Below are 22,197 nucleotides of genomic sequence, written 5' to 3' on the forward strand. Positions count from 1 at the left end.
TACCTTGCATCAGTTTGTAACGAATTTTGGTTCGACAACAGAGTTTAGGCGCCATTTACGAGTGAATGTTTGCAGTGAGCTAACGATTTGAGTGACACAGGGTTGACTTTTACCCACTTTATTTTTTTAGCTTCGCGATATCGAGAACAGTTTTCCAATAGCCTTTTGAAAAAATATAGGGTGATACAGAGGGAATTGTTACAACAAGAACTTCGTCCGCAAGGTAAAACTGACATTGTAACCGAACACGAACGAGTTAGCTAAAAGAAAGCTAGTAAGCTCGCTAGTTTATCAAATCCTTACCTAACATTAACTAGATTCAGTAACTTGCCAGCAGGTTTGTGGGCACTTTTAGCCGGTTATGCATGTGGTTGTTGAGCTAGTTAGCTAATTGAATAACTTGAAGTGATCAGACGACAGCAAACATTAGTTAGCTTTGCGAGCCAGTGCAAAGTAACGTTAGCTAACTAGCTATCTAACTTGTAAGCAAAGTATCGGTTTCCCCTATTAATCTGTGCTCTAGTTGTGTGTTGGCTATCTAGTAGCTAATTTGTTCGTGGCTAACAGTTGACATGGAAATCATAGCTAACAAAGCCCAACTGGCTAGTTACAATTAGCTAGTTAACCAATCACAAGTGTTCTAACCTGACTAACGCTAGCTAGCTAATTACCAGACATAAGTCTATAACGAGCTATAGTATGTTAGCTAACTAACGTTACAGTAGATGGCTATTTCCACGTCTTCCCAGTTTAAGTAAACGTTCGCTAGATTAATATGTGCTATGTATTTGTATAACGCTAACGTTAGCTAACTAGATTGGAAGTGGACAACTGAAGCATGACAGTAATGTTACCAAAAAAACACAAGACTACTGTTAAGTCAGTTAAATGTTTTTATACACAGCAGGTGACATTTATTCACACAGTGACGTTAGTGATATTGTAGCTACATTATCGTAGATTAGTAGTGATATAACTATCGATTTGTCAAACTAAACATTACACTTTCAACTGAAGCTGGTCAACTTGGACTACTGAGTGCAGCCTACATGGCGCTAATGATAAAGTAACTCAGACTGTGATTGGCTACTTCAGTGGCTATGACTTTACTTTGCACATTTAACTCCATCTTTTGCTAACTAGTTCGCGGTACGGTTTGCTTTACTTTTGAGCTCCGTTGGCGTTACTGACAGCTTGTAACGTCACCATTTTTGTCTGTCTTTTAGTTACAGGCACTTGACTTGTCCGGGTAACTTATCAGTTCATTTCTCTATAATGAAGTGAAATGTGATTAATGTTGTCTGTTTAGACCAACATAATCACGCTATTTGACTAGAGGAGATTCGCGTTCATTTTTATTCGTCGGATGGTTAAATTGCAGTTGTGTCAAATGTTCCCTATTTCCGATTAGAGAATATGGTTGCATCTCTGACCCTCGTGTACATGCACTTATAACATTTGTTTAAAACGATACATATTTAGCAAATAAACTGAAACAAACTATGTTAGATCTGTGGTCTTAGCAGACTGGCCATTTATTTGCAACTTTATAATTGACGGTGTAACCGATGTATGACCTGAAGTAAAGTTAACTCAGTATAGCAAAGAATATAGGTTGGATCGAATGCCCGATTGTGATGGGAAAATGACGGAGGGGGGTAACGGGGTGCTTCACGTTGACTATCAATTGTGGAGAAGTGATTGACAGAGAACACCTACTGGATTTTACTTTTACTCCTGTGATTTGAATTAGATCTTTAGATTCTAAATCATGCCAGCCAAAACGTCGAAAAGTTCGACTGCTTCCAAGTCTAGAGGGAAAGGGTCGCAGCCTCGGGATGACTCCGAAGACGAGTTGGACGTACCCCTTAAAGAAGCGAACTCCAATGGCCAAGAGGCAGCGCCGACAAATTGTAAGTAACAAAGGGTGTTTTGGTGTCTGCATCTAAATAAGTTGCGCGTCTACTCAATGGCAACGTGTTTTGTTGAATGTAAGTGCGTGATGGTTGAGTCCAACTGGCACATTTGTGTTATTCATAACACGAAGCTTGCTGGTTAGTTTTTCAAACGTAAGCAAGGCATTAATAAACGTCTCTTGTGATTTTTGAGATTATTATAATGGTAGCGTGTGTGCGTTTGTCTCCAGCCTGCGCAACTAGCAAGGTAATTTATTTTTGGGATATTACTGCTTTTGAACGATTCTATGTTATAGAATCATGGTTATGATTTTCTATCTTTCGGTTTATTTAACGTTGGTGAATGGTTTGTCAAGAGATCTTCGCCCGAAAAGAATAACCATATTTGACATGTTGTCTACTCTCGATTTAGCCAGTATTATGGTTGGAGCGTTTGTTGGCCGAAAACTATTGTCAGGGTCATATTTTACTGCCTATTTGTATTTTTTACTGAGCACAACAATAGACTTGAGATCAAGCATTTTGTCATTGTGATATGGTACCGTAATCGGTATGCATTTGTAGCAAAGCTCGATTTTTATTCATTTGTTTGGATTGGAAAGTAGGTTATGGTGTGGGGGAAACGACTTGGAATCAGATGTATGAAATATTATAAATTATTTGTCGTTGGTGAGTGCATATTGTGTATTTACGTTTCAATGTGAGCGTTTGTGAAAGGGGTCACTTCAAGCCTTTGTTTATGATTCAGTTATTCTGGTTAGAATTTAGTTTTGTTAACAGAGATGTTAAATGTGCGAGTTAGCATCCGATCTTCTGGAGTCTTTGTTCCTCCACTGTGACTAGCTCTATAATGCTTATATTTTTGTTTGTTTTTTTGCTTCAATACCCCTCCCCCATACACCAGTGTCCCCACCTGAAATGAATCGCACTGTGGAATAAAAGTTCAACTCTTTGCCCTAGATCCGGCTCCCAGGGAGGGTGCCGATGCTGTTGATAATCGAAGTTTGGAGGAGATTCTTGGTAGCATCCCTCCACCCCCGCCCCCAGCAATGACCAATGAACCAGGCTCTCCTCGCTTGATGATAACACATATAGTTAATCAGAACTTCAAATCCTACGCTGGCGAGCAGATTCTGGGCCCTTTCCATAAGGTACGAAAAAACATACCAACTCCCCGTTTTGGCTCTTTTATGACACTAGGAATTGTTTTTATTGTTTTAATCATTGCCTCAGTATGGGTTGTTGTCCATTTCCTCAACTTTTATTTGTATTTCTTTTATCTTCAGTGATAGTAGTACTTGGATAGTTGTAATTTAATTGATTATTTTTATTTGATCAGATAACTTTATCTGGTAAATGTCTCCCAAGTTTGCAGCATCTCACACTCCTCCATTTTGCTTTGTGTTTGTGTCTTTCACACTAGTGGTGATCTAGCTGTGTCCTGTCTGCTACAAATAGATTTTCTGCTAACTTCCCCCTATCAAATTGTATCTGATGGTTGCTCTCTTTATTGCATCATGGACACAGGTGCAGCAAAATAACATATATTCTTAAATACACACACTGAGGTTAGAGGGCCACCATTTTAATCCAGCAGCATTTTCTACATGGTCAAAGCGGTCTAAAATTGGATTGTGAATACGGTTTTAGTTTGATTTGAACAGATTGTGAATACATTTTTACCCCCCCTCTTCTCTCTTTCTCTCCCTTCCCTAGCGCTTTTCCTGTATCATTGGTCCAAATGGCAGTGGGAAGTCCAACGTGATAGATTCGATGCTCTTTGTGTTCGGCTATAGGGCTCAAAAAATCAGATCCAAAAAACTCTCTGTGCTGATTCACAGCTCTGATCTGCACAAGGATGTGCAGAGCTGCACTGTGGAAGTGCATTTTCAGAAAATTATTGACAAGGTAACACACACACACACTTACGCTTGGTCAGCTGTACCAAAATGATTAACATTTTATAAAAGTTATTTGGGTAAAGGGGCAGAATTGTTTTGTTGTTGAAAAAATAATATATGTTATTTTAGGGTTTAGCTATAAATGTCTTGTATGCATTTTGGCTTAGTGTTTTCACACTAATGACTGCAACAAAGACTCGGAATAGCCATTTGAAGTTAAAGCTGACAGTCAAGTTAATTACCAACTTTGCCATCATTGTTTCTTTATTTGTGATTTTATGTTGATAAGAACTTCAAAGGGATTTTTTTTTTTTTTTTCGTTTAATGGTGGTTAAATTAATGTTGGTGGACAATAGTTTCTACGTTTCTATACAAACCTAGAATCCTGTATATATTAATATGCAGCGGTAGGAAAATACTTTTCCAGATTTTTAAAACATATTGTACTACCACAGGGGGTGTAGTAAGGTAATTAACTACATCATTGACATTTAATGTAAAATAATCTCTTTGCAGCCAAGCAGTTTTTTGAGCCCAGTCAATTCAATATAACAATCTCCTAACACTGCAGCTTTAAGCCTATACACATAGTATTTATTTCTCTATTAAAAACTTGGGGGGTACGGGTTATAGCTATTCTGTTTTTGTCTCCCTTCATATCTTGACAATGTGTTGACAACAATTTATTTCCTATTGTCTCAAAATTTGTTGAAGTTAATAAACCACATGAATCTTACATTTTAATAAATGTGCAAGTTAAATACATCTTAAATTATTACTTGTGTTATCACCCCAATATTTGTTTACAGAAACATTTCTGTGGTTGAGGCTTCACTTTCATATATATATATATATATATATGTGTGTGTGTGTGTTTTAGATGGTTACTTGCCTGTCTTTGGAGGGGGGTTGTATTGCTAAGCATTTTTTGTCCTGAGTGTGTTCTGAAGACCTGGTCTAAGCTGGTGTGTTTCTTGTGCCCCTCCCCCTCTGAGTCAGGAAGGAGATGACTACGAAGTCATCCCCAACAGCAAGTTCTATGTTTCCAGAACTGCCAGCAAAGACAATTCCTCGTCCTACCACATCAATGGCAAGAAGGCCACTTTTAAAGATGTGGGAACGCTGCTGCGTAGCCATGGCATTGACCTGGACCACAACAGATTTCTGATTTTACAGGTAATTAAGTAGTTTATTTTATAATATTTCATTTTTAGTTTTTCTTTCAGTTTGTCTTTGATCCCTCCTGTGTCACACATCCCATCCTGTGAAAGCTTTGCTGCTCAGCCTTTCACTCAGGGGAAAGCAGGTATTATGCTTGTGTGAGTGACCTGTTAAAGCGTGAAAAAGACTTGGACTGCTATAGCAGCGCATCATGGTTTGAAACAATGTTGAAAAGGTGCGAACCATCATTTGCTGCTTTAGTATTTTAAGAAAAATCAAACATTCCTGGATTTGTCTAGTAGAGACTCGGGTCAGTTTGGGACCCCTTTACCTGCCACGCTATAGCAGCACGTAAATATTGGTGTGAGAATAGACCCCAACCCCAATATTAGCTGTGCTGCTTCAGTGTGGCAGGATCAAGCATCCACTCTTCATTTCTATCATTTGAGTGCATGATTAGGTCTTCAGTTTGGATTTCGTTGGAATTACCTTTCATGGAATGTAATGCCAATGTCAATGTGTATTTCAAAGACATTACATTTTATTGTTTGTGTTGGGTCATATTTGCTGCTTTTGTCGGTCATGGTCCAAACTAATACATTTTTTGAAATTATCGTTTTTTATTTATACATTTTTGGAACATCCTATGGTGTTCAGGGGTTGTTTGAAGAACAAGCCAGTCCACTTGTTGCACAATTCACTTTTGGTTTTCTAGTACCTATCAACTCTTGGCTCAATTGGATTACTAGTTTTTATTGACTAGTGAGTATTAGGTAACCACTAGTTGTTGTGCTATATCTGATATTTATTTTGTGAGAAGATGTAGGTTCTCTCCTGTCTTGATTTGTGCTGTTTTCTTCATCCTCTCTCTGCTGGAATGTTAAGTGATTTTGAGCTCATTGAATATGACAGGGTTGTTCTGACTTAGGCAAGAAGCTTTAGTTTGTTCTCCAAAGTCACTTTTACAGGCCTATGGCTCAGGGGAAGCTGCCTATTTAGTGCACTGGTCAGCTTTTTTCCCCCATATATAGTTTTTTTTGTGTTTAATTGTGTGTGGGGGGGGATCTCAACACACAACACAGGATTAAAACAAGATTGACCAGTCTTCTTATGTAGGCCAGTATTTAGGCTTGTGTTTTACAGAAATGTTTCAAGGACTGTTAAGTCAAGGACTACACCTTGTCTATGACATGGAAAGTAAATTAATAATGTTATTAAAACACAGGCACCAGTTACATTTGCCAGATGTATTTCTTTCTTGACCTCGTAAAATGTAAAACCTTTATTGTAGTGGTTCCAATTGATGATGTTTAAGTGATTGTTATTCCCTTTTTGCCTTGCATTGTTTTGTCATGGATATGGACAAACATTTTATGTAGGCTAGTGATTTCTCTGTGTTGTGGGTACAGTTATGTGCAGTGAAAGTTAATATTTGAGGCTCTGGTGTGTGTGGGCTGGGAAGGTGTGTGAGAAGTACAGTACACACAACTCCGAAATGTACTGCAAATAGCCCATATGACTAACTGCCCATAAACTGTAGGGATATATTATCATAAAGGAGAGGTTGAAAAACAGTGTTTTTATGAGGGGTTATCATAACACCGGCAAAGTTTCCTCAATGCTTTAGTGAGCAGAGCATGCATTTTATTTCAAATCATCAAGAACAAAATTGCTGTTTGACATTCACACAGAAGTTGCTCTCTTTCTGGTTTTAGCCCAGGTTAGTTTGAATTGCATTTTAACTCGCTTGCGGGAGGGTGTATCATTGCTTTTCAGGGACTTTAGAAAGTTGAAGAGAAAAAAAGTACAAACCACCCATCTACCCATGTCAATTCTAGGATGGGAATCAGGTGGTCTCGAACACGAAATTGATCCAAGGTGTGTGGTTGTTATAGCTTCTTCACACCATAAATTATTCAGTATTATAACATACCGTGTGTCCTTGCTTGCGTCCCTCCCTCCCTGTGCATTGGTCAGGGTGAGGTGGAGCAGATAGCCATGATGAAGCCCAAGGGGCAGACGGAGCATGATGAGGGCATGCTGGAATACCTTGAGGACATCATTGGCTCCTGCCGCCTGAAGCAGCCCATCCACACCCTGAGCCGCCGCGTGGAGCTCCTCAACGAGCAGAGGGGAGAGAAGGTGAGAAACAACCCCAGTAACAAGACATTGATCCATTTGTTGTATTTATAAAAATAAAATAAAAAATAATAATAATAAAAAAACATTTATTAATGTTTTTACTTTTTGAAATTGATGGTTTCCGCTGTGGGTGTGTTAGGGGGGCTGTTTCACTGTGAAATCTGTGAGGTATGCTGTGTCTTGGCCAAGCTGAGTGCCCCTGGCCTGACACCTGCCTCTCTTTACAAGGCAGCAAATTATCCCTCCACCCCTCACACACACACATCTCTACTCAGAGATCGCTGTGTCTAGGCTAATCCCTCATGCTTGTTTGTTACATTTTTGATTGTTGTGCCAAAAAGGATTGCAATGCAATCAGTCATTTAATTATTATTTTTAAAGGGGGTGTGAGAGAAGGAATAAGAACAGGATGCAAGAGTGATATTTTTTTTTTTAAATCGAAGGCATTTGATGAACAGCCTCGAATTCGATTTTATTCCAAATGTGTTAGTAATTATGTGAGCAGGGGGTGAAGTTTGGCTGATAATTACCAGATTTTGTTAGTATATTTATTTGTATTGCAGTACTAGTGACATATTGTTATTTGGGTATGGTGTTGGAGTTGCAGTGTGCCAGGCAGGTTTTAACAGGGTAGCAATTCATTTGAAGTGAAATACTGGATGTCTGTTGAAGCCAGCCGGTTCAGTAAATCTCTTGCAGGCTACACTAATGTCACATCACTAATTAGGCCTGTTTGCAACAAAAAAACATGTTTCTCCCTGTACTGTAATGTATTAACTAATTGATCAGTTTTGTGATTATTGTTTTTATTACTTGAACATATTTTGTTATTTTCCATGGGTGACATGATTTAGACTTTTTGGTTCATGCAGCTTTACAGTTGTCAGCAGTGGTGTAAAAATACTTTAAAGTACTTAAGTTGTTTTTGGGGATATCTTTTCTTTACTATTAATATTTTTGACAATTACATTCCTAAAGAAAATTGTGCTTTTTAGTCTGTACACTTTCCCTGACACCCAAAAGTACTCGTTACATTTTGAATGCTTAGCAGGACAGAAAATGGTCCAATTCACATAATTATGAAGAGGTCATCCCTACTGCCTCTGATCTTGCGGACTCACTAAACACAAATGCTTCGTTTGTAAATTATGTCTGAGTGTTGTAGTGTACCCCTGGCAATCAATAAATAAATAAAAAATTGTGCCTAGTGGTTTGCTTAATATAAGTAATTAGAAATGATTCATGCTTTTGGTACGTAAGCACATTTTAGTAATTACATTTACTTTTGATACTTAAGTATATTTAAAAACAAATACTTTTACTCACAGTATTTTACTGGGTGTCTTTTACTTGAGTAATTTTCTATTAAGGTATCTTTACTTTTACTCAAGTATGACAATTGGGTACTTTTTCCACCACTGAGTCAGAGGTCTCTTTAGTATTCAGAAATCTGCATTTTTATAATGGAGACCATAAAAAATCTGCATTTTAAACCATATCACCTGAAATGTTATATTGAAAGCCAGGTGTTTTTTGGCGGGGGCGTGCAACTAATAATGTTTCTTTACACAAAATACATTAGTGCAACACATTCAGCAGAAAATTGCTTTTTAATTTGCAGCGCTAACAGAGACAAGTAAATTAGTTTACAATGGAAAAAGCAAGGTGTTTTTTGCAAAAACACTGCATAGCCATCATTTCAGATGTTTATTATAGAAAGGATATAGCCATCTACATTTCCTAGTTAATCTTGCATTTTAACTTGCTAAAACTACCAGAGAAAAGTACACATCACTCAGAGTGCTGTCTGGTGATCCAATGTCGGTTTGTGAATGGTGGAATTTGATTGGGCAAGATGAGAGCAAAGATATTTAATCCAAGTGGTGAAGTGAAACTGGAGCACAAATTTCTTCCTTTAATGCTCATGATTTGGAACGAACCCTGACTGAAGCCGAGCAGAATTTACAATAAGAAGCATTTTAGACATGCGTTTCCAAACGCAGCAAGATTGAACTTTTCTCTGTGAAAAAAACAGAATCCTGTGTTAACGCAACACCTGCATTAGATATAGCAGTAAAAAAAAAAAAAATGGCAATACCACATACACAGGGTCAAATGCTGTGTTATTTGAGGCATGACCAGTTTTGACTGTCCTCATCTTATTAGACTAAGGATTGCATTGTGCAGTTTAGGATTCTATCACACTTCTGCCTTTATCTGAGTTATATCTTTTCCTTTTACTCTGTATTTGTCCACATTTTACAAAATCACTTATGCCATTTGACTGAATAAAAAGTGCATAATTTTGGTACTGAAGCCAAATTAACCTTAGACTGTGGAGTAAAATTGTACTTGTTGGGAAAGCTCAGGGTTTAGCTTTCATTTATCAAATGTCAGGCATGGTCAATCAGTGCAAAACAAAATTCTAAGCACGCCTGTGAAGGAACAAAAGTAAACTCCTATGTATTCAGGGATTGATCTTATGACAATTCAGCATGAATGTTTAAGTCAACGTGCTGTAGCCTCTGTCTTTCTGTTTTATCATTTTGCGGACTGTGTTTTTGTTTTCCAGCTAAACAGGGTCAAAATGGTGGAGAAGGAGAAGACTGCTCTGGAAGGAGAGAAGAACACAGCCGTGGAGTTCCTAACTCTGGAGAATGATATTTTCAAACAAAAGAGCCAGCTCTGCCAGTACTATGTGTGAGTATTACAACCACACAGAGGATTGCTATATTTAGTGTTTTTTTACTAACAAGAAATCAGGTTTGAAAGAATCTGGGAGGAAGGTTTGCTGTAGTTGGATGCAGTTAACACAGATGGTAACTTTTTAGAGTTCATATGTCTTGGTTGACCAGAGTGTGATTGTTTCTTTGTTGTCAGCCATGACCTCCAGAAGAGAGTGGCAAACAAAGAGGAGGAAAAGCAGAGGATCCAAGATGACACCAAGGAACTCACAGAGAAAAACCACAACATCGCTGAGGAAATGGAGAAGAAGAACCAAGACCTGAAAAACGTGGAGAAGTAGGCTTTTTATTTTTCATTTGTTATTCATGGGTTTCGTTGCTTACATGGAAATTGATACCAAAAAGACAAATTGATGAACAAAATATAGTCGTAAAGTGAATGTCAGTCTTCAGTGCAATAATGTTATGAAATGGAGAATGTTCATAGACCTGCTGGTGACCAGCGATACAGAAAAGCAAAATTAGCAGTAATTTGTTATGATTGCCATAATGTCCATGTTGTGTGATTTCTCTCAGGAAACAAGGCAAGCTGACCAAGTACATTGAGGGCCAGAAGGAGAAGTTTACCCAGCTGGACCTGCAGGATGTGGAGGTCCGAGAGAAACTGAAGCACACCAAGAGTAAGACCAAGAAACTGCAGAAACAACTGGAGAAGGACAAGGAGAAGGTGTGCATGTGACCCTTTTGCTGTGAACATAATTCAGGTCTCTAATTAAGGCTTCAGTGATTCCATTTGGGGGGGGGGGATTTTGTAACGTTTACCATTTATCATATTAGGCCATCTCTGTGTAGGTGTAGCTTATGGTTTCTCTCCAAATCTATACGTTAGGAGGCTGTGATTGTGGCGAATGTAACTTACATTTACATTACATTTAAGTCATTTAGCAGACGCTCTTATCCAGAGCGACTTACAAATTGGTGCATTCACCTTATGATATCCAGTGGAACAACCACTTTACATAACTTACAGGTCATACTCCTAAACAAACACAATGGTGCTCTGTCCTCTCAAGACAGGCCAGCACCAATGACCTGACACTTCACTTTTATTCTGTTTATTTTGTCACCTGGCCAAAGTGAAACACGGCCACTCGTAATACAATTTCTCTCCCTATACAAACACAAGGCCTGTTGTGCTGAGACTTAGAGAAGATATTGCGCAGGGATTTACAGATGACCTTATTAGTAATTGCCATATTGTGTAATTACACATTTTATTTTTTACTTGCATCAATGTCACAAAAACAAGCGTGTTCATTTTTATTACAGTAACTTGCTTGGGATTGGCTCTGGGTGGGCGAGGGTGTGCATCTCACTATTGAATCGATTAAAAAAAAAAAAAATAATAAAGATTTTCTGTCATGAGGTCCCTCTAGAAAAAAAATATTGTTACATTGCTGAGATTAAAATGGATTGATGAAGTTTCTGGTATACTGTACCTGATTTATTTAATAAGAGAAACTCCTCCAGTTGGCCACTAGGGGGCTGTGAACTCAAAACACGAAACCCTCCAAGGCATGACTGCTTGGCGCTCTGCTGCCTCTCTTGCTTTCTCCCATGCTCTTTTCTCTCCATGGGCTCCCTTCTTGCTCTCTCCCCACTCACACACTCAATATGCTCCAAGTCTGTCTTTTCTCTCCCCCTGTTCTGCAGCCTGTATGATACAGCACCAGTGGCTGTGATTTGGCAGTGTGGTGTTGGGTTGTGGAGGCCGAGCAGAGCAGGCCTCTGGGGTGCCGTGTTCTGCAGTGTGGTAGTGAAGTATGGCCTTGTGTAACACTACCAGGAGCCACATTCACTCTTCACCAACAGTTAACCCTGCTAGCTTGGCCTCCTCTACTCCCCCTCACCACCCTGCCCACTGGAGAGAGGTGCCAGTCAGACTGCCTTCCAGTCTGATGGAGGTGCTCCTAACTGTCTGCTAGTTGTATATTTTGGTCTTTCCTGGTTTAAGGTTGTACCTCACCTAGAGTTTCATCTTTCCTCTCTGTCAGCTGGAGGAGGTGCGTAACGTGCCGGCCAGCAGTGAGAAGACCATCTCTGAGGCGTCTGTGCGCAGGGAGGAGTTAGAGAAACAGAAGGGGAAGGAGGAGGAGAAACTGAAGGAAGTGATGGCGAGTCTGAAGGAGGAGACCAGCGGCCTGCAGCAGGAGAAGGAGGTGGGTGTCTTTCATTATCAGGAATTGATTACTCATTTGAAGTAGGAAACACTATTCCTGATTAATTGAATTTGACCCATATCCTTTTCCCCCTGGTATTCTATGATTTCTGATCACATAAGAGTGGCTATTATTCCTCTGACTCCGTCCCCAGACTAAGGAGAAGGAGCTGATGGAGCTGAGTAAGGCTGTGAACGAGACACGCTCCCGTCAGGACGTGGCCCAGTCTGAGCTGGACATCTACCTGAGTCGCCACAACACCGCTGTGACCCAGCTGAACACGGCCAAGCAGTCCCTACAGACCACCACCGACACGCTGCGAGACCGCCGCGCCGCCATCAAAGAGCTGCAGGTCAAAATACCCCAGTGTGAGCAGGAGCTCAAGAAGGTACGTTAGTGTGTGTGTGGGAGGGTCTCGAGCGTTGAGCGGTTCATAAGGTTAGGGGTGGACTATGGGATTTGTGGCAGTAAGATGCATGTATTTCAGGTGTGTGGATGTGTGCTACCAACCGTGTGCTACCAGTGTTGACCACGTATATCTGTCTGTTCCAGGATGAGGCGGAGCTGGAGCAGCTGCTGCAAGCAGACGGACAGGCCAGGGAGCTGGTGAGAGACATGAGGCAGAAGGTGGAGGAGGCCAAGAGCTCCCTCTCCTCTAACCGCAGCCGGGGGAAGGTGTTGGACGCCCTCATGCAGCAGAAGAAGAGCGGCAAGATCTCCGGCATCCTGGGACGACTAGTGAGGACCATGTGCATGTATAGACTACACCAGTGGTGTCAACCTCATTCCATAGTGTTTGCTGGTTTTGTTTTTTACTTTCAATTAAGACCTAGACCAGCGGTTCCCAAGCTGTGGGTCATACCCCCTAGTGGGGGGGGGGGGGGGGTGCAATTTTGAAATTGGGTAGTGCATCAGCAGTTTTCCTCTTGTCATTGCAGACCTTAGAGAACTATTTATACTGTAACTTGTCAGAAATGTCCAGATCAACTAGCTCATGTCAGCTAAAGCTTTTTGGCTAGATGTTTTAGCCCATAGATTTTGTTGTAATGTTTGACACTCAAATATCACATGACTAAACATTAGAATTGGCAACATTTTATAGAATTGCAAAAAAAAAAGTGCTTTAAAACGGACACATTTTCTCTGCACCGCATGACAATGTGTAGAATTGCATGAAATAAGCTTTAAACCTGCAAAAGGTTCTCTCTGCCAACAAGAGGGGTGTGAACAGTTTGTGGCATGAGAAGTGCTCATAGAAATAGACGTGGTGTGCCGGGGCAGATTTTCCCCAATGCTGGAAGGCCTGAGTGAAAAAGTTTGGGAACCTCTGACATAGACAACCAGGTGAGGGGAGTTCCTTACTAATCAGTGACCTTAATTCATCAATCAAGTACAAGGGAGGGGCAAAAACCGGCAGACACTAGGCACTCTGTGGAATGAGTTTGACACATGGGCTACACATGTGGCAGCTGAGAGATGCACACACTCTTCTACACACTCAGTGAGACTGTGTTCTTGTCCCTTCAGGGTGACCTTGGGGCCATCGATGAGAAGTATGACATCGCCATCTCATCCAGCTGTGGCTCTCTGGACAACATTCTGGTGGACAGCATTGACACGGCCCAGAAATGTGTCAACTTCCTCAAGGCCCAGAATATCGGTGTGGCCACCTTTATCGGCCTGGACAAGGTGAGGGAGGACAACTCAAACACCTGGGGCCTCCTTTATCAATATTGCATAGAAACTATTCTAAAATACTACTTACGAACGGAATTTAGAATGTTCGTACGCATAGAAAGTGTGTTTTATCAAACAATCCTACAAGCATCATATGCACACCGGTAGGAGAGAACCACTGATAAATACCAATTGTTCTCAGTAATTGTGCACGACCTTGGCTATTTGCATTTCGAAAAGCCCATAATTAACCATATAGTCAAAATCATCCCTTTAATGTCTGTGGGGAATATACAATGTCGTACCTTAAAATACAACAGCGCAACCCAAAAAAAGTTTAGATTTATATTTTTCAGAGACTGAAATGGAGGTGCTAGTGTCAGTTTGAGTACAACAAAAAAGCTTTATTTGGCTCGTTCAGTTTAACCAGTAAAAATGAAAACATGGCTATAAAGAAAGGACCATTAGGACAATTGAAGTTGCTTTGGCAATGGCAAATATAGGTAACACTCACCAATATGCCATCCATCCTCAACAGCTCCCTCCTGGAAGTGTTTAGACAACATTTCTGTTCTGCAGAATGAACGAGACGTGCGTTCCACCTGGCCGCAGCAGCTTTTGCGCATCACGTAACCTATTACCTGCCCTTTAAGTGTGGAAACCTTCTGTTCACATAGTTAAAATCATTTTGGGATGGTTTACTTTTATGCCGGTGGGGGCCGTCTACTGCTCCGTTTGTATTTGGGAACCTATTGATGGCATCATGCCAAATAAACCCCTCTTGACTTCAACCTCTTGTGCGATGGTGTGTTTTGCTGACGATTGCGTCCAAAACATGGGCTCATCCAGGGCTGTGATGCCGATTGGCAAGCTCCCGTTGAAAAGTGCCCGTTGCCAAAACCCTGAGGGTGGATAGCGCTTAGATCTGCACCGGAATGGCATGCGTTTGCTTTTTTAAAGCAGGTCTCAAATCCTCGCAAAAAATGTGGTTTTGGGAAATGATATCTGATGAGCCGATCTGGACTGTCAATAAAAAAAAAAAAAATCCAACCTGTCTCTAAAAATGCGCTCTGCAGGAGTGCAGCGTGTGACAAATTTTCTAACCGAGCAACATCAGCCGTCTCTCATTCGATTTCCTGTCATCTCAGTCTTCTATAGTATTTCGACAATGGTGTCACTTTCACACATGCCTGTAACTTAACTTTATATGGATTTATTATCGTAACAAATACACAGGTCATATTATGATTATAGCTAGCCTGTCAAGATATGTTGCATGAATTCACAATAGAAATACAATGAAATTGAAAAATTATTGAATTATTACTCACATTATCCCCGTTCTATGCTTGACCCTTTTTCCATCACTTGGCGTACACGTGGTCATGGCTGTGCGTCAGTTAAAACACACACTGTCAAGCAAACATTCATATTGTGTGGAAATGATCCCACGCATGGTTTACGCTCAGATTTGTGCTTATGAATGGTTGATAAAGGAGGTTTAACCTCGCTCTGAGAAATGACTACGTTGCAGGCTACACTCTGTGTCAGTTCTAGTCTTCAGGACAATGATCTGGCTCAATTTGAGCTTTGCTACAGTGAACCCCAGTTTGAATCCACCAGGCATTCTCTCTCATGGTTTTGCTGCGGATACAACTGGTACAAAGCCTTTACAATCAAATGTAACACCCTACAATAGTTATTTTTTTGTTGTTGCCCCAAGAGTTTTGTTTGTCCCACATCGTAGCTAACACTTGGACCATCCACTCTCTTCCTGTCTCAGATGAAGGTGTGGGAGAATAAGATGGGGCCCATCTCCACCCCAGAGAACATCCCCCGTCTGTTTGACATGGTGCGGGTGCAGGATGAGAGTATGAAGCCAGCCTTCTACTTTGCCCTGAGAGACACCCTGGTGGCCAAGGACCTGGAGCAGGCAACACGGCTTGCCTTCCAGAAGGACAAGCGCTGGAGGGTGGTCACCATACAGGGACAGATCATAGAGATGGCTGGTGGGTAGACCGAGCGAACTGGAGCTCATCTCTTCTCAGTGTTTCTCATCTCTTCTCAGTGTTTCCCTATAGATGGTCTATATGGATGACATGTCTGACTCTATGCTCTGTCCCGTCTCAGGCACCATGACTGGAGGTGGAGGGAGAGTGATGCGGGGCAGGATGGGCTCCTCCATCGGCACTGAGGTCACCCAGCAGGAGGTGGGAGATCTTCTGGACACTCTCCTAGAGCTTTCTCTGGCCTCCAATCACTGCTATGGCTCACTTTAAGCTCTGTTGTAGTTAATAACCTACTGTCTTCTTTTTGTGTGTCAGCTGGACCGTATGGAGAGCAAGCTAAATGAGAAGGTGGTGCAGCTGCAGGGCTGCCAGGAGAGGAAGCTGCAGCTGGAGGAGAAAGTCCAGCGACTCAGACAGCAGCTCAGAGACATGAAGAACACCCTGGAGAAATACACCAACAGCATGCAGGTTATATACACACAATACAGATATGAAATGTATTCGACGTTGGTGTAATTCTTGTTCATCAGACTTGTTTAGGTAAAGCTGAATGCATGTAAGGCTGGCTGGCAGTGTTGTAGTCGAGCAACTAAACGCCTGAGTCGAGTCACGAGTCCCTATGGCTGAAGTCATTTTAAATACATATTTACTTTGCAGTTAGTTCCGGTCTTTATTTTTCTGTTACATATTTGACATTGTGCCACTCGCTGCACTATCTGCGGGAAAACTTTGGAAAGCAAAACGAATGATTTGGACGTATTTGGTATTTTGGTCACGGAGTTTTATTTTTGCTGGCTCGATGCTCGTCTTACCAGATGAGCCCCTCTATTGATTTGGTAGAAGAAATGTGCCCAGCAACAACGATTGGCGGACGATTTTCATGTGAGAATGGAAGTAATGCAAAGATTTCTCCTGTTGCCTAATGGTCATAATTGCCTGCAATATGCAATAGCCTATGAAACCCAGAAGTCCTTCATACACAGGCTCATACACATTTTATTTGATTATAATGTTCAATAGTTATGTCAAATCAGTAATGTTTTGATGGGGTAAATGTTCTCTAGATGGAATTGGCTATTGCTCTTGTCAGATTGACCAGATTATTATTTGCAATAATTGTAACAGGCGCTCAAGTACTTTTTTGTAATTGCTCACTGATATTTGTGTAGTTTCTTTTTTATTTCAGAGTGAAAAGTAAAGGGAGACTTGTCAGAACCTGGCCATGGGATGCAGGGGGAAAGACTGTTTTACTTTTAAACTCAACGCTTTGGTTTTCATTTTCGTAAAGCAGTTTATTTCTTAACCAGGCAAAGCTAAATAGTAAGCTGGTGACAGGGAAGCAATAGTCTCTTGCGCGATGTGTAGCTTATGATTGGAGGTGGAGCCTGCCTGCCGCCCACACTCATCACTTGCTCCCTTCGCAGTTCACCAGCTGATGTGTGGTGTGTCCTTCCAACTCCTAGACAACCGAACCCTCACTGCTCTGTGCACCCAATGCTGCTAATATTCTGCTTATCATAGTAGCCTATCGAGTCCACGTGCAAATACATGTCACGGGAAGGCGAGTCCACGTCAAAAGTAATGAAAATCAGGACTTGAGTCGAGAGTACTACAACACTGGAGGCTGGTGATTGCAGGTGAGGCTGTGGTTGACCGTGTGTGCGTTTCTTTGCTCAGAGCTTGGCAGAGCAGGAGGCTCACCTGAAGCCTCAGATTAAAGAGCTGGAGGCCAATGTCCTGGCAGCTGCCCCTGACAAGAACCAACAGAAACGGTTGGAGAAGAGCCTGAAGGACTTCCAGAAAGGTGAGAACTTTGAAACCCAAATGTAACTTTATGAAGGTGAAGTTACTTAGAAATTGCAGGCTACACTCTGTGTCAGTTCTAGTCTTCAGGACAATGATCTGGCTCAATTTGAGCTTTGCTACAGTGAACCCCAGTCTGACTCCACCAGGCATTCTCTCATGGGTTTGCTGCGGAGACAACTGGTACATACAACTAGGGGTGTGCCCATCCGTTTTATCACACTTGATACTCGTAATTGTATTTACTTTACGGACGTGCGCTTTAAATGCCGGTAAAGCCTATACCTCAAGTATGCTTTACTGCGCTATCACTCAGTGCATCGCTATTCTCCTTCACTCATTGACCAATTGTTCAAATCAAATAAATTATCCCAACTGAAAACGCACATGATTTACTAATTTAGTCCTATTAAATGATCTATGAAATAGGCTGATAAATAATGCATGGCTGGCTACTGCTGCCTGCATTTATTCCAGACAGATTTAGGGCATTTGCTTGCACCATATAGTTTCACTTTCGAAAAGAGCAAAACTTCTCTCCTGACTTTTCAACCTACCTACCTTTAGACAGCCAAACTCGCCGATAGAGTTATGCATCTGCAGGAACGCCCCCCTCAAGCATCCCATTGGTTCCTTCATGTACACCCCGTCCCTGCCTGTTGTGTACCAGTAGACAAGGTCCTTCACTCCCGTCTGCTGTACACCTGCCCTCACCGTCGATAACAGAACTGTGGGAAAACAGTGCCCGACAGGTGGGGGTGAAGGACACAGCCTACCTGTGTCTACTCCGGTGCACGGCCTACCTGCGTCTACTCCGGTGCACGGCCTACCTGCGTCTACTCCGGTGCAAGGCCTACCTGCGTCTACTCCGGTGCACGGCCTACCTGGCCTACCTGCGTCTACTCCGGTGCACGGCCTACCTGCGTCTACTCCGGTGCACGGCCTACCTGCGTCTACTCCGGTGCAAGGCCTACCTGCGTCTACTCCGGTGCACGGCCTACCTGCGTCTACTCCGGTGCACGGCCTACCTGCGTCTACTCCGGTGCACGGCCTACCTGCGTCTACTCCGGTGCACGGCCTACCTGCGTCTACTCCGGTGCACGGCCTACCTGCGTCTACTCCGGTGCACGGCCTACCTGCGTCTACTCCGGTGCACGGACTACCTGCGTCTACTCCGGTGCACGGCAGGCGGGGTTGACGCTGTGCTAGCTAGCTTGCTTGTTAGCCATCTAGCACAGTGACGTTCCCGCTTGCTGTGTACTGGAGTCCTCCTTAGGACTAGCTGGCACAGTGTCCTTCGCGCCCACCTACCAAACTGTACTGGAGCGCCACTGCCTATCGCCTATGTACTGGAGTCATAGTTTAAAAATGGACCAATAGAAGTATATAAAGAAGGATTCCTGCATATGCAGGAATTCCCAAATGCAGTTGCACCCTTCTCCACACTTTGAGTGACGGTGAGATGCGTGCTGGCAGCTGAAAATGACTTTATCACATATAATTACAAAAAATTGTCATGTCATATTCAGAAGATACTGATTTTGTCTGATTACTCGGCACACCCCTAATACACACGTGCCCCCACTAGACCTTTGAGGCTTAACCCCGCTCCTGTCTTGCATATAAATCAATTATATCTCTTTTTCCCGCCTCTCCCACTTTCCCTCTGCCCCCCCCCTCTCTCAGACTTTGAGACAGCCTCAAGTAAGGCAGGGAAGGTGGAGGCTGAGGTGAAGAGGCTCCACACCCTCATTGTGGACATCAACAGCCACAAGCTGAAGGCCCAGCAGGACAAACTGGACATGGTCAACAAGGAGCTGGACGATTGCTCCTCAGCCATCACCAAGGCCCAGGTGGCCATCAAGACCGCAGGGCGGTAAGTGTTTATACACGTGTGCGCACACATTCAGCTCCCATCTGGCAAAGGCTTCTGGTTGTGAATCTATTACTGGGGCTTATCTGAGCTTTTCACTAATGGCTGCTGCTCCCCTCCGCACAGTAACCTGAAGAAGTGTGAAGAGGGTGTAAGTCGCCTGGAGGGGGAGCTGGTGGAAAATGAGAAGAGCCTGGGAGACCTGACGGAGAATCTGAAGAGGCTGGAGGAGGAGGCTGGGGAGATCATGAAAGCTTGCCAGGAGGCTGAGGCGGCACTGCCGGAGGTGCAGGAGAAGCACCAGGGGGTGGTGAGGGAGATCAAGGCCCTGCAGGTGCAAGAGCACGCTCTGCAGGAGGAGTCCCTCGGCGTCCGCCTCCGAGTGGAGCAGATAGACACCTCCATCACCGAACACACCAACAAGATCAAACACTGGCAGAGAGAGGTGGGTGGCAGGGCCTTGTGTTTTGTGTGCATGTGAGATTCACGCTTGGTTTGGTGTGTCTAGAGGTCTACCAACCAGCCAGCTAGTTGCAGTGCATCGGCTAGTTGCATTACCTGGTATCATCTGACAGACAGACCCATATCTTTTTCCTCTTCTCTGCTATTTATATTTTAGTCATTTAGCAGATGTTCTTATCCAGGGTGGCTTAGTTGGTCCATTCATCTTAAGATAGCTAGGTGGGACAGCCACATATCAGTCATAGTAAGTACATTTTTCATCAAGTAGCTATCGGCAAATTCAGAGCTAGGACTAACCATCCGTGTCCTGTCCTCCCCAGGCCTCTAAGCTTTCCCTTCATGCCATTGAGGACAAACCAGCGGAGGCGCTGCCCGTGCTGACCCCTGCTGACCTGGCGGCCATCAAGGGGCCTGACGTCATCACCAACCAAATCTCCCTGATGGAGGCCCGCTGTGCCCAGATGAAGCCCAACCTGGGAGCCATCGCAGAGTACAAGAAGAAGGTACACACCCAGCTCTCTCTTGGTCTATCAATCAATCAAATGTATTTATAATGCCCTTTTTACATCAGCCGATGTCACAAAGTGCTGTACAGAAACCCAGCCTTAAACCCTAAACAGCAAGCAATGCAGATGTAGAAGGTCTAACCAAGCACCTTGACACCATGTTTTTACTCTTGTCTGGTCAAGTTTCTTTCCCTCTAAGAGAAGATAATCGTTGTGGGTCATGTCTCTCTGTAGGAGGAACTGTACCTGAAGCGTGTGGCTGAGTTGGATGAGATCACCACAGAGAGAGACAACTTCAAGCGTGGCTGTGAGAACCTGCGCAAGCAGAGACTCAACGAGTTCATGGCTGGCTTCAACATCATCACCAACAAGCTGAAGGAGAACTACCAGATGCTGACGCTAGGGGGTGATGCTGAGCTGGAGTTAGTCGACAGCCTGGACCCCTTCTCTGAGGGCATCATGTTTAGGTCAGCAGACACTGGCCCAGCCCGCTGTTTCTAACATATTTGTATCCATGATATATGAAGATAGATCTTTTGATTTTTGTACATATTTAAAATTGACCTATTCCCAACCTGGTTTCCCCTTTCTCCTAATTGTATTGTTGTATTCATTAAATGTATGAATGACCCTTGCTTATCCTCTTGTCTCTGTCCATGGCTACAGTGTGCGTCCCCCTAAGAAGAGCTGGAAGAAGATTTTCAACCTGTCTGGAGGAGAGAAGACCCTGAGCTCTCTGGCCCTGGTGTTTGCTCTGCACCACTTCAAGCCCACGCCTCTCTACTTCATGGATGAGATTGATGCAGCCCTGGACTTTAAGAACGTCTCCATCGTGGCCTGTTACATTTATGTGAGTATTTCACATGCTCGCAGCAGTTCCTGGGAACTCTTTTCCACATGCAACAGCTTTGAATAGTAATTGCCATTCTACTCCTAATTCTGCTGTGCTTCTTGAAGACTCAGTGAGGGACATGGGGTCAGCCCATCTATGTTAATCGTTAGTGTTGTGTAATGGGAGATTGAAGGAGCTGTGCTAAGGTGTACAGCCTATTGTGAGAAATCCCCACTTTTGCAAAGCCATGTTGGCAACATGCTTGTCCATTGTTTTTTTTTCTGTCAAGGCGGTTGGTGGTTAATTCTTCCCAGGCCACTGTTTTAAAAGAGCTTGACTCACATAACCACAGGAAAAACATGATACTTGAGATTTACAGCCTTTGATTTACCATTTGATGATTGAATGTTAATTTATTTCCCTACTCCCTCTCTCCAGGAGCAAACCAAGAACGCTCAGTTCATCATCATCTCCCTGAGGAACAACATGTTTGAGATTGCTGACCGTCTGATCGGCATCTACAAAACCCACAACACCACCAAAAGCGTGGGAATCAACCCCAAAACCATTGTCTTCAAAGAGCCAATCTCAGTTTAGAACAGCAGTGACTCTGGTTTCTTCCTTAGCCACTCCTAGTAAGATGTATAAATATGCATGTCTCTTTCCGGTTTACTGTTCTTTCACACCATGTATATAAAACCATGGCTTTAACCTCTTCTATCACACTGCTGTCTTTCACTGATGAAGCTAATAAATCTTTTATAACCAGTCTTTGAATACTATAAGTTGACTCATTAATGAAATATTCTGTAACCCTAAATGGGACATGTTGCACTGAAAGACTTGTGGGGAAGTACTATCACAATGAGCTGTAGGTCTTCCATCTTTTTAGGTAGAAAACATGAAGACTGGTTATATGGTCATCAGCGAGGAGCTGAGAGAATTATATGGATTTCACGCCTCATTGACAATTCTTGCAAGCACTGGTTAACTGATTATGCAATGAACCTAC

At 42.7% G+C, this 22,197-nt stretch overlaps 1 protein-coding gene across 3 annotated transcripts; it reads left to right on the forward strand.

Moving 5' to 3' along the window:
• The first annotated feature begins 36 nt into the window (after positions 1–36).
• LOC139547916 (structural maintenance of chromosomes protein 4-like) lies at positions 37–21,954 on the forward strand. Of its 3 annotated transcripts, XM_071357103.1 has the most exons (23): positions 37–223; positions 1,754–1,913; positions 2,877–3,067; positions 3,633–3,824; positions 4,817–4,993; positions 6,956–7,120; positions 9,693–9,820; positions 10,001–10,141; positions 10,381–10,531; positions 11,859–12,023; positions 12,178–12,411; positions 12,576–12,761; positions 13,551–13,712; positions 15,484–15,709; positions 15,831–15,910; positions 16,025–16,177; positions 17,387–17,513; positions 19,199–19,388; positions 19,512–19,830; positions 20,168–20,350; positions 20,588–20,820; positions 21,020–21,203; positions 21,624–21,954. In XM_071357103.1, the coding sequence occupies exons 2-23, from the start codon at positions 1,772–1,774 to the stop codon at positions 21,780–21,782; spliced, it is 3,888 nt and encodes a 1,295-aa protein (XP_071213204.1). In that variant the 5' UTR covers positions 37–223; positions 1,754–1,771; the 3' UTR covers positions 21,783–21,954. The 3 variants fall into 3 exon arrangements, with proteins under 3 accessions (XP_071213204.1, XP_071213205.1, XP_071213206.1); XM_071357104.1 differs by lacking the exons at positions 37–223; positions 1,754–1,913 and adding an exon at positions 1,980–2,163; XM_071357105.1 differs by lacking the exons at positions 37–223; positions 1,754–1,913 and adding an exon at positions 2,027–2,069.
• The last annotated feature ends 243 nt before the right edge of the window (positions 21,955–22,197 follow it).

The sequence above is a fragment of the Salvelinus alpinus genome, chromosome 21, assembly GCF_045679555.1.
Source record: "Salvelinus alpinus chromosome 21, SLU_Salpinus.1, whole genome shotgun sequence".
Taxonomy (NCBI): domain Eukaryota; kingdom Metazoa; phylum Chordata; class Actinopteri; order Salmoniformes; family Salmonidae; genus Salvelinus; species Salvelinus alpinus.

Bases quoted from the DNA above. Each gene is read 5' to 3' on its own strand.
- LOC139547916 (XM_071357103.1), top strand. From the start codon at position 1,772: ATGCCAGCCAAAACGTCGAAAAGTTCGACTGCTTCCAAGTCTAGAGGG. The intron at 9,821-10,000 runs GTGAGTATTACA...CTTTGTTGTCAG, and splicing joins CAGCTCTGCCAGTACTATGT to CCATGACCTCCAGAAGAGAG. The intron at 12,024-12,177 runs GTGGGTGTCTTT...CTCCGTCCCCAG, and splicing joins GCCTGCAGCAGGAGAAGGAG to ACTAAGGAGAAGGAGCTGAT.